We start from the raw sequence: 12,107 nt of genomic DNA, 5'->3' as shown, positions 1-12,107 counted from the left end.
AGCCCGCTGGGTACCTGTGAGGGAGCTGCCCCTGTTGGAGCCCCAGGCCTGGCCCACCAGCCCTGCCCTGTCTGCTCTGGGAGCTTTTGTGCAGACACCAGGGGCAGCCCCAAGTTCAGAGGGCGGCCTGAGGGGCTGTGGGAACCCAGCAGACCCCCCTGTGTCTCTGCTGCTGCAGAGGGCAGGGGGCAGGGAGCAGGGCAAGGCACTCTACCATGTTCCCCTCTGCCTGGAAGGCTGGCCGGCTCAGGTGAAGCCTGTGAGCCCCACAGCGATGACCACCCTCGCCAGGGCTGGGGCGCCTGGTGGTCTTCGGATCCCTCTCCCCACCCCACCCCGCTCTGTGCTAGGGACAGCACACACCCCACTTTACAAGCAGGGGCCCTGGGGCACAGGAAGGGACCTGACCAGGCCAGAGGCCGCGGGCGGCCGGGGTATCTGGGGCCGGGGGAAGGATCCCAGGACCCCCTTGTCCAGGTGACCCTGTGACCCATGGACCCACGTGGGGCAGCCTTGAGAGCCGAGGGGCAGTTCAGGGATGACATATGGACTCCAGAACCATCTGGGCAGGCCGGCTGAGCAGCACCCTTGGCCTGTCTGGTCTGGGGAGTTCAGGAGCAGGAATGATGCTGTTTCCATGGACTCTTGGGGAGGTCACAGCCCCCCACGCCTGAGTCTCTGCAGCTGTGACGGGAAGGCAGTGGCATGTCTGGCTCAGCTCTCCTGGGAAGGGTCACAGCGCTCTGAGGACGGGGGCCCTGAGGAGCTGGGCCAGGGTGTCACCTGTGGGAGGCCCCTCTGCACAGGAAGATGTCAGAGCTGCCTAGCACTTCTGCTCACCCCCTAGAAGGGTCCTGGGGCCATGAGTACTGGAGGATTGGGCCCAGCAGGGCAGCTGGCCTCCCTGAACCTCAACCGCCCCAGGGTCAGATGCGTCTCAGCGGGGGTGCGAGGAGGACCCCTCCCGTACAGGACATGCCTGGGCTCAGCCCCCAGGAAGAGCCCGGGCTGTGGCCCTATCCTCTGGTTCGGCATCTACAGAAGGATTCGGCATCTGCCCTGAGCCCAGATCCTATTTCTAGCCCCTGGCCAGCAGTGGCCTGTTGTCACCGCTGTATGGGCAGTTTGCAGGCTCGGCAAGAAGACGCTGATGGTTCCCGGTGGCCTGGCTGCAGTCAGGGTCCCACCTCGCTGGCCACAAACTCGGACCAAAGGCCGGGTCAGAACCCTGGACCTCCTGATGTCCGGCCGTGGCTTTATGTGAGATGGCAGGAAAGTGGCCCAGGGGCATGTTCCCCCTGGCATCTGCAGGCACACATGGGATGTGGGAAACAGGACCTGTCGCTTCACACCTGCACATGCACCCGCAACCCGGCTGCCTAGCCCTCCCTCCCTGCTCCGACTCAAGGTTGATCTATGCACTTGACCCCGCCTCCACTCCAGGCCTCACCTCCACCCCCACACCAGCCCGGACTCCCCATCCTTAGCCATCCCAGATGCCCACACCACTCCACGTGGCATTGTGTCTGTATGTCTCAGCATCCTGCCCTGCCCTTCCATGGGCAAATTCTTAAAAAGGAGGAGGGAAGGAGGAAGGGAGGAGGAGAGGGAGGGAGGGAAGAGAGAAGAGAGAGTAGGGAAGGGGAGAAGGAAGGACAGAAACCCCCGGAGACGGGAATGGCATTCTCTGCCATGTGTCCTGACCCCTCCCACCATCCAGCCCACAGGGTCCCGGCTCCCAGGCCTGACGGCAGCACTGAAGCATTATGGCAGAGGTGGCCCACACTCACCCAATCACCAAACCCAGGGGCCGTGGTCATTGCTTCGCTCATGGCTGCCCCGACCTTGGCATCGCTGACCTGAGCTGCCTGGAGCTCCTGGCTTCGGCGCCACACGCCCCCGCCTTGCGCGGGACTCTGCCCTCCTTCCCTTCCTCCTTTGCCGTCCCTCGCCCCACCCCCTCGGCATTGCTGTGTGGGGCCCGGGAGCCCCGCCTCCTCTCTCCTTCCAGGTCAGCCACTCCCACAGGTTGCCTTGGTGAGCCCCCAGACACCAGTGACCCCAGAGGACCATTTTTCCACTCACCATCTTTTCTGACCGCCGCCAGGGGCTGTGGCCTCGACCTTTCCGACACTACCCTCGTGCTGTCCCCAGAACTGCCTCCTCCTGTCTTCTGGGGATGGCTGGTGGCCTCGTCACACGTCCAGGGAACTAGGCCCCACACCCGGGCTGTCCATCGTCCACAACATCCTTTCCCTTGCCCTCTCTCTGCCCGTTTCTGCCACCTTAACTCAAGGCACCCTGATTCCACCCAGCAACCTCCTCACTGACATCTCTGCCTCCAATCTTGGCACCACCCTCCCCGCTCACTTACTCTCCACGCTGTGCGAGAAATGACCTTTCCAAACTGCAGCTGTGACCTTGCTACTCTTGTTTGAAAGCTGTCTGTGGCTCTTCGGTCTTGGGACGAAACGCAGACTCAGCACACGGCATCCGAAGCCCTATAGGAATCGGCCCCCGCCTCCTTTGTCAGCAATCTCCCACCCCCACCCCAGCACTGTATCTTTTAGGCATCAAAGCCCTTGCTCACCAGTGCGCTCTGCTGGTTCACCGTTTCTGCTTGTGTGTGTTCTTCCTCCACAACATGCCTAGCGGGCTCTCCTCTACCACCGCTCCCTTGCCCCGCGGTCTCCCCACTACACTGTAGGCATCGGTCTACTCCTTATCATCCCTGTACTGACATCACGCGCAGTGCTTTAAGTGGGTGATCTACACATGTTGAAGGGATGGGTGGGTGAACAGGTGAGCAGAGAGATGGATGGGTGGATAAGGATGTGAGAGGATGGATGGATGGATGGACAGACGGACGGAGGGAGGGAGGGATGAATGGATGAGAATGAGAGGGTGAGAAGACAGATGGATGGAAGGATGGGTGGGTGGATAGATAAATAGATGGTGGCCAAGACAGACAAAGAACAAGTAAAATCTGTTCAGTCTTTTTTTTTTTTTTTTGAGTTGGGGTCTTACTCCATCACCCAGGCTGGAGTGCAGTGGCACACTCACAGCCACCCCAGCATCGACCTGCTGGGCTCCGGCCATCCTTCCGCCTCAGCCTTCCAAGTAGCCGGAACTACAGGCACATGCTACCAAAAAAATGAGCCCGGCTAATTTTTATTTTATTTTATTGTAGAGTTGAGGTCTTGCCGTGTTGCCTGGGCTGGTCTCAAACCCACAGGCTCAGGCAATCCTCTTGCCTCAGCCTCCCAAAGTGCTGGAATGGCAGGCTGGGCCACTGAGCCCGGCCTGTTCAATTTTTTGAAGGCCAGGTTGACCATCGTCACCAGTCAACAGAATTAGGAATTAGGAATTACAGCCAGCCAAATAAAGATCAGCTGAGCTGGGAGAAATCGAAGCCATGCTCTGAGGGTGAGGGTGCCAGCCCAGGAGGCTCAAGTGCCTTCTGCCTCTCCTCAGACTTGCGTCTGGCTTGTGCAAGCCGTCTGACAACTGAGCCTGTCTCTGTCAGCTAAGCAGAGACGAGAACGCCCGTGGCATTTCCCTGTCTCCACAGGTGTCATGCGGGGAAATGGGACGGTGCGTCCAAAGCGTGTTGTGATCTTCAGAGAAGGTGTGTCCGTGGAGACACAGTGCAGTAACAGTCATAGCCCCTCACGTTCGAGTCCAGCTTTGCCCTTTCCAAACCTCTAGCACACACTTTGTCTCAACGGGCTCTCAAAAGAGCCCGAGGCAGATGTCTCCGCGTCCAGGCCAGGAGCTGGGGTGCCGCGTGGTTCATGGCGCCCGAGGCCCTCGTGGGGAGCAGACTCCAACTCTGCCTACTGCGTGTTGCTGATACGCCTATCTCAGGTGGATGATCTGCCTGCTGCCTCCCCTCACAGGGACCCGACAGAATGACGCCCTTGTGGGAGGCTCCAGGTCGTTTCCGGGGCGTCGCTCCGTGCTCTCTACCAGGCCTGACTGTGAGTGCAGGTCGGGCCCACAGTGATGCTGGCACCTCAGGGACAGGTGCCACCGCTCTGACCCTCCCGTGGTAGGAGCTGCCCCTGCCTCCCTGTGTGTCCCCTTCTCTCCACTGTCAGCGTTTGTGCCGTGGCTCCCAATCACTGTCACTTTCACCACCCACTCCCTGTCCTGGCTCCGCTCTGCCCCCTTCCTTACTTCCCCCTCCTCAGGCCTGGGACTCCTCCACAATCAGCCTGTCCTCCCACATCCCTGGCCAAGTCTGCCAATCGCAGCCAATCTCTCACCCAGCCAGCCAATCACAGCCAATCTATCTACACAGCCAGCCAATCACAGCCAATCTACCCACCCAAGCAGCCAATTACAGTCACTCCATCGACCCAGTTAGCCAATCTATCAATCTAGCCAGCCAATCACAACCCTTGGTACCTAACCCGCTCTGGCTCCCTCCTGCCACTCCCCACCCACCTCCTGGAGACTCTGGCTGTGTTGGGCGCTGGGCTTAGTTCTGCCGAGGCTGAGGGTTGTGCAGGGGTGCGCTGCGGGGGTCAGGAGGGCCAGCCACCTGCCTTAGTGGACACTCCCCCTCTCCAGGTAGAGGGATGTGGGAACCCCATGCTCGTCGCTGCCTGTCCCACCAGGCAGCCCCCAGACTCTCCCCACAGCTCCCTCTTTCCCTCCCCATGGGTGGCATCCCCAGCACCAGCCTGGGTGCATCCTGGGCACGCCTTGGCACCTTCCCCAGGGACTCCCGCCAGGCGCCCTGTCCCGGCCCGTGGGCCTCCCACAGCCCGGCTCCGGCACCTTGGCCTCCCCCAGGGAGGATGTGATGGGTGTGCCCACAACAAGTCTCCAGCGGAGACAATAGGACAGGAATGCATTCGCTTCCGAGCGAGCACTGTGTGGGCTCGCACAATCGCCTCGGTTCCATCCAAGAAACACAGCTCACTCAGGGCGCGGGCGCCGGCCTGCCCCAGCCCGCCTACACCCCGCGGTGCCAGTCCCCGCCTGGGCCTCCTCGTCGGCAGCACTTCTTCCAGACGTGGCAGAGGGGAGGGATGGTCCTGCCCCCGCAGAGGTGCCTGCTCTGCCTGCTGCCTTTCCTTAACCGGTTTCCACGTGGTGAGATACACATGACAAGATCATACCAGTCCAGCCATTTTCCAGTGTGCTCACTGTTGCACGATCACCACCACCGCCATCTCCAAGTCTTTCCTCTTCCCAAGCCAAAGCTCTGCCCTGTGAACCCTCACTCCCTTCCCCTCCTGTGGGCTCCCGGTCCCACCGCTTGACTTCCTATCTGGAAGTGGAGCCATGCAGGGCTGTGCGTGTGTGCCTGGCTGGTTTCACGCAGCGTGACGTCTTCAAATTCAAGTTGTAGCCCGTGTCTGAACTTCCTTCCTTGCTGGGGTGGTGCTGTTCCATCGTCTGGGTCGAACCCTTGCTGACCCGCTCATCCGCGATGGACGCGGCGGCCCCTCTCATCTCTTGGGAATCATGCAAAAGCTGTGAATAGGGCATGCGGGCATCTGTTCAGGGGCCACTCTTTCTTGAGACCTATCTTTGAGTTAATTAAAGCAGTTGTCTCCCAAAGGCCCCACGTGGCCCATGCATCAGTGGGAGAGCTGCCTGGTCCCTGGACACACCAGCAGAGCCCCTGGGACACATGTTGTCCCTTAGGAACCAGAGCCCTGAAGTAGCAAAGCCCAGGAGAGGTCCATTTATGCCAGGATGAAGGTGGACACCCCTCTGTCCCCGGGAGGAGGCGCTCTGAGGGCAAGTCCACGGAGTATTCCTAGGAAGCCGCTGGCCCAGGGAAGGAGCCCATGGGGTTGAGTCAGGACTGCAGGGTGAGGCTAGCCAGCCCCTTGCTGTCCACGGAGAGCAGGGGGGACCCTGGCCGTGTACCCAGGAGAGGGGAGCTGACCAGGCCCTCCACAGACCTTTAGTCCGGGGAACTAAGAGCCCATGTCCAAAAGCTGGCAAAGAGAGGCCAGAATGTGTCTGCAGCCGCCTTGTCCCTTCTCGTGCTTGCTGCATTCCAGCACCTGGAAGGGGCAAGAAAGAAGCCCCCCACCAACTTCCTGGAGAAAGCTGGGCCATTTGCAAGAGGCCTTGTGCATCCTGGGACTGCAGGCCTCTCACAAGGAAGAGGCTCTGGGTGGAGAGACACTGCCCGGCTCTGCCCAAGGGCCCTGGACAGTCTGTCCCCTGCCCTGGTCTGCCAGGAGTGTGCCCAGGAGCCTGCCATGGGGGGATGTGGGCCTGGAATGGGAGGAAGGGACGGAGCCTGGCATGGGTGGGGGCAGGCAGGCCATGGGCAGCGGGGACTGAGGAGCTGCTGGCCATGCTTCAGCCTCCACAAGGCTTTCCATGCAGCCCTGGAGGCTGGAGGCCGCTCCTGGGGGCAGGGGCCACGTTCACACGCCTGGGGCTCCCCCCGGGACCCTGGCTCCTCTGGGCATTCCCAGCATGCCACCTAACTGGCCCCTAAGCCCCAGAACCCACAGGCCCCAGGGCAGGAGCGAGTCCTAGGTGGAGAGTCTCAGCACAGAGTCCAGGAGCCCCACGCCCACCAGATCCTTCACCTTGCCCTTCTCTGGGGTTCTTCCTGCCAAGCAGCGTGGGGAACCTTGTGGGGGAGCCATGCCATCAGAAGGAGGTTCAGCACCCCCCAGAGCTCTGCAAAGTTCAGTCCCATCTTCCCTGCAGTAGGAGGGGCTAGGCCCACCTCCCTCCAGCCCCATGCCGCACAGCCCAGGACCCTCCCAGCTGCCGGGTGCTGGCCCGCTGACCTGCGGCCTGCTGCAGGTGAGTCACCCCCTCTGGTGTTTTCCAGACCTGCTTCTTGGCCTCCATCCTGGCCTCCTGGGTTCTCCAGGAGAGGGCGACCCTTCCCTGTGCCCCCAGGACTCCCCCGGCCTCAACTTGGGGAGGCCTCCCTGGAGACTCCCCAGCCTGGGCCTGGCAGACCGGAACTCCAGAAGCAGACAGCAGTGTACATGGGGAGGGAACGTCTCCCCAGCTGTGTACCACATAGTGGCTCACTGTGGGGCAGTCCCCTTGAGGGTGGATGTCCATGCCGCTTTCAGCCTTTGGCCCTCATGGCAGCACAGCAGGTGATGTGGACATGCCTCTCGATATGCGTAGGGTAAATTCCTGGAAGTCACTGCTGATCAGAATGGACCCCTGGCGTGTTGGTTCTCATCACCAAGTTGTCCTTTATGGAGGCGATGCCTCAAGAATCTTCCATGCCATGTCCCTCGACAAGGCGGTGTGGGTGGGTATCCGCGCCCTCACTCTCTCCTGCTCACAGTGCGTGCACCAGGGGCCTCACAAACACACCTGTCCCAGCGAGCTCTGTCCTTCCCACTGGGCTCTTCCCAGCCAGGCGGTTTCCATGCGGCCCCAACGCATGTTTCCTGTCCATGTCATGCCGGGAGCTCAGAGGGCGGGGGAGCTGGCCTTCTCCGGGGAGACCATGGGTGGTGTGTCGGGGCCCCAGAGTGGCAAGTGGATCACCCAGGAAGGCCTGCCCACCAGGGCGTTGGACAGAGCCCTGCCCAGGACGATCTGCAGGGGTCAGACGTGCCGGGGACACAAGTGCCAGGCTCAGCTTGGAGGGACGACAAGCGGCCGACAGCCCTCACCCTGTCCCTGCTGCCCACACCCCCTCCCTGGACCCCCCTGGCTCTCTTCCTGCTCATCACGGAACAGTTCAAGGCCCCTCTGCCCACTCATCCCACAACGACACCATTTCTGCACACCTGCTGCAGGCTCAGGCGCGGCCCGGCTCTTCCTGAGGTCCCAGGAGGAGCCAGGTCTAGGCCCTGAGACCGACTCGGCCAATCAAGCCCACTGACCCAGCCCTGGGCTCCAGCAGCCCTGGCGACCTGCATGCTTTCTTGGCACATGCCCAGGATCACCCAGGATTCTCGGCCTCCTGCCGTGGGTGTCGTGGTTCCTGTGGCTCCTGCAGTGAGTGCCATGGCTCTGGTCTCTGCTCTGGGTGCCATGGCTCCTGCTGGGGGCTGTGGCCAGTGGACAGGTGCAGCAGGACAGGAGAAGGGGAGTCTAAGTGTGTGTGGGACGTGGGTCTCAAGCCAGTCCTGTATCGGCCCCCAGGGTCGGCAGGCCAGGGTTTCATCCCTCCTGGAGGCATGTGTCATGCCGTGGTCAGAATCTGGCTCCAGCTCCTGGTCTGGGTGTGTGGGTACTCCCCTTCAAGGCGCCTCCCTCTAGCCCTCTTTCCCCCATCTACCTTTTCATGAAGAAAGGTAAGGATGTGTGGTCCCGTTGCCAGTCTCAAGCCCCACTTGCCGGGCATGGCACCCGGTGTGGGAGGACAGTAGAGCCAGCATGGCCCTGCCTCCGGAAGCCTTGTTCCCTGTGTGGAGCCTGGGGGACAAGGAGGACAGAGGGCTGGGCGGTTGGGGGTGCCAGAGGAGCAGCTGGGAAGTGACCTTTTGTGGGAGCTAGGATGGCAGGCCCCAGGATGGGAGAGCCACTCGGAACCCGGACCCTGGCTCCGGAGCTCGGGCCTTTGTCCTGTCTGCCGGGAGATCATGAAAGCCCAGTGACTCCGACTGTCTCTGTCTCTGTCTCTGTCTCTCACTCTCTCTCTCTCTCTGTAATCTCTGTCTATCTCTGTCTCTCTCTGTTTCTATCTCCCTCTCTCTCTCTCTCTGTCTTTATCTTTCTGTCTGTCTCTTTCTCCCTCTTACTCTCTCTGTATCACTCTCTCTTTGTCTCTCTTTCTTTGTCTCTCTGTCTCTATCTCTTTCTGTCTTTGTCTCTGTCTTTTTGTTTCTCTTTCTCTCCCTCTCTCCTCTGTCTTTCTCTCTCTATCTCTCTGTCTCTCTTATCTCTCTGTCTGTCTCTGTCTTTGTCTCTGCCTTTCTCTCTTCTGTGTCTGTCTCTCGGTCTCTGTATCTGTCTCTCTCTTTGTCTTTGTCTGTCTCTCTTTCTCTGCCTGCCTCTCTCTCTCTCTCTCTCTCTCTCTCTCTCTCTCCCCGCCCCCCCCCCCCCCGCCTCTCCCCATCCATCTCTGTCTCTGTCTCTCTGTCTCTCGCCTTCCTGTGTGCTCTGGAGGCAAGCCTGTGCAGACTTGACCCCTCCCACTGTGTGCCCCCTGCAGCCCTAGGCCAGGCCACACGTCTGGCAGTGCCCCCAGCGTCTGTTCTTTCCTCCCCAGCTGGCAGAACAGGCCTCTCCCAGTGTCCCACCACTCAAGGTGTTGCTCCGAATAAGCCCGGAATCCAGCCTGGCCCTGCTGCCTCCCTGACACCTGCTGGCCTCCTGCCAGGCCACAAGCCACCCTGAGCCCTCTGCCTGGACCACTCGTGGCTCCCTGACCATCCAGCCACTACCCCAGTACCCCAACATCCACCCAGCGTCATTTTTCCCAAAGTCACTCTTTGGATCACTGACTCATAGCAGTACACTCACACGGCAAGTGCAACACATGGTGTGTGCGGACACCGCAGAGCGGCCTGGCCAGGCACATCAGCACGCACTGCCACGACACTATCGGCTGCGCTTCTTGGCCCATGGGAAGACTTGCAGTTCGCCATCTTGCATCCAGCCCCGAGTAGTGAGCAGGTCTGGCCCGTCACAAGTGCTCAGCGGAGGCTGATGACATGGATGACACCAGCCCTATCCTTTCTCGGTAGATCAGCGTGGCCTCCCATCCCAGACCCCCAGTGTGGTTGTGGCTGTGGCTTCCTGCGTGTGGTGGCCGTGGTCTAACAATCCATTCAAACTCAAGGTCGTGGACGAGCAGGAGGTCTCTCCTGGGCCTGACGTGGTGTGTGGCACATTCGCTCACTCCACACACATAACTTGGCATCTGTCGGGAGCCTGCCGTCCGTCGTCCACGTCCCCATAGGCGAAGTCCCAGAATGCTCCCAGGACAGTGGCGGGTCTCCTCGTGTGAATGGAGGTGAACATCGGGGTTTCCTGGATTGGTGGCTGGAGGTGACTGTGTTCTCAGTGGCGCTGTGGGTCTGCCTTGTGGCAGAGCCACCTCTGTATAGTGCCTCCGAGGGGGCATGGTGGGAAGGTCGCTCCGGTCAGTCAGGCATGAGAGGGATGGTCAAGGCCGGAAGGGTCCGGGGCACCTGGCTGGGAAGCCAGGCTGTCCCCACGAGCAGAGCCACAAGGCCTCACATCGGCAAGCTGGGAGGGGCCGGGGCATCCTGAGACACTTGGGGGGGACTGGCAGGACCTGGGGTCTCTGGGCTGTGGGGAGGAGGGAGGGAGGCGACTGGACTGGGTGGCATTAGCAGGCGCTGCTTCCAGGCAGGAGTGGCATCACAGCGTCACCCCAGAAGGAGCCAGCGACTTGGGCAGGCCATGGAGGCCAGCCCGACATGGGTCCTTGGGTGGCCATGACAGCACGGCCGGAGGGGCCGATGGAGGGGAGCAGGCGGACGAAGTTGGGAAGCAGAACGCAGGGAGTGCTTCACGGGCTGGAGAGACTTGACCCAGCGGCCAGTGGGGGGACGCCTGAGCCCCTTAGGCCTCACCCAGAGAGGGCTTCACGCAGCTGGTGGCCAGCACAGCGGCATCCACTGGGCCTGAGGGAGGCTGAATCAGAGCCACGCAGGCATCGCTGAGGACAGGGAGAATAGCCCCTCCCGCGCAGCTGGGGAGCCCCACAGCGGTGTGGCCCCTGCGGAAAGTGGGCTGGCAGGTGCTCCAAGGCTGGACGTAGCGTTGCCACCAGCAGCCCCGCACGAGGTGTCAGCCCTGAGAATGGCTCTGGTCGACACTTGGAGGTGTTTGTCGGGAGGTCCGTTAGGCCTGGGACTTCAGGGAGAAGGCAGGGGCCTGGGGGGCCACGGGCACCTCAGGGCTGCAGGGAGGAGGGCAGGAAGCCGCGGGAGTCTGGGGCTGGCCGCAGGCGGCCCTCTCACAGTGGTCTCCGCCCTCCCACAGCTCCTGCAATCTCAGGACGTGAAGGAAGATGCCGTCCTGTGCTGCTCCATGGAGGTAAGGATGGCCCGACGGCCCCACCCTCGGTCCAGGCCTTTGGCCTTAGCGACTTGACCAGTCCAGGGAAGGGTGGAGAGTGGACTCGAGAGTGGGTGTGGAAATCTGCGTCAGCACCCCCAGCCTTGTAGATCCCAGCCTCGCCCACACTCCCCACACCCGAGACCGGTCTCTCAGACCATGCGTGACTCTGCACGGCCCCACCCCAGGCCCCCCTCTGCCCACGGCCCACCCGAACAGCTCTGCGGAGGGGCCGCTCTGGTCCCCAACCCCAAGAGAAGGCAAGAGCAAGGGAGGAGGCAGCATCACCGCCCTCCCTCCAGCCCGACTTGTGCAGAAGTCTTGCCTCTTCACCCCTGAGGCTCCCAGCGGTGGCCGCAACAGGCTGCCCTGAGCACCCACGGGAGCAGACCCAGGTGCATCGAGGGTGCAGGCGTGCTCAGGCTTCCTGCAGGAGGGCAGGCTCCTGGTGTGAGGGACACACAGCAGGTGCCCCAGGCGCCCTCAGCCTCAGCAGCAGGGAACGCCACTGGGTTCGGCCGGCCAGCAGCATCCTACGTGCTGCCTCCCTCCCCGCTAGAGACCCATGTGTTACCCGAGAGCCCAGCTCTTCCCTGCCCGCCCCGGGGTAGCCGGGGTGCTGAGGCCGAGCCCCGGGCTGATGGGCACCCCTCCTGCAGCTGCAGAGCACAGGCCGGCTGCTGGAGGAGCAGCTGCCCGAGATGATGGCTGAGCTGCTGGCCAGCGCGCGCGACAAGATGCTGTGCCCCTCAGAGTCCACGCTGACCCGGTCGCTGCTCTTGGAGGTCATCGAGCTGCACGCCAACAGCTGGAACCCCCTGACGCCCCCCATCACGCAGTACTACAACAGAACCATCCAGAAACTGACGGCGTGACAGCCTGGGGGCCTGGCAGGCGGCCCGCGGGGCCAGATGGACAGGCAGGAGGACGGGGCAGCCCTGGCAGGCAGGGGCCCCAGGCAGAGGGCGGGCAGAGTTGCGGGTCTGGAGCCAGTCGGGGCAGGGGTGGACTCCCAGGCAGAGCCCCGCACCCGCGCCTGCGCGCCCGCCTGCGCCTGGGGAAGCATGCCTCCTCCTCCCGGTGGCCCGGCCCTTCGCTCCGCCCCCCACGCA

At 62.2% G+C, this 12,107-nt stretch overlaps 1 protein-coding gene across 1 annotated transcript in view; it reads left to right on the top strand.

The window, feature by feature from the left end:
* The window catches only part of CTIF (cap binding complex dependent translation initiation factor), a 114,303-nt gene extending 102,433 nt beyond the window's left edge, over positions 1-11,870 (top strand). The window contains exons 10-11 of the mRNA XM_008050802.1: positions 10,921-10,974; positions 11,655-11,870. Coding sequence (XP_008048993.1) covers positions 10,921-10,974; positions 11,655-11,870 — 270 coding nt within the window. The remainder of the gene's footprint in view (positions 1-10,920; positions 10,975-11,654) is intronic.
* The last annotated feature ends 237 nt before the right edge of the window (positions 11,871-12,107 follow it).

The sequence above is a fragment of the Carlito syrichta genome, unplaced genomic scaffold (assembly GCF_000164805.1).
Source record: "Carlito syrichta isolate Samal-C Ts95f unplaced genomic scaffold, Tarsius_syrichta-2.0.1 Scaffold153698, whole genome shotgun sequence".
In the NCBI taxonomy this organism is placed as follows: Eukaryota; Metazoa; Chordata; class Mammalia; order Primates; family Tarsiidae; genus Carlito; species Carlito syrichta.
The sequence above is the reverse complement of the archived record's forward strand: the minus strand, read 5'-3'. Positions and strand labels throughout refer to the sequence as shown.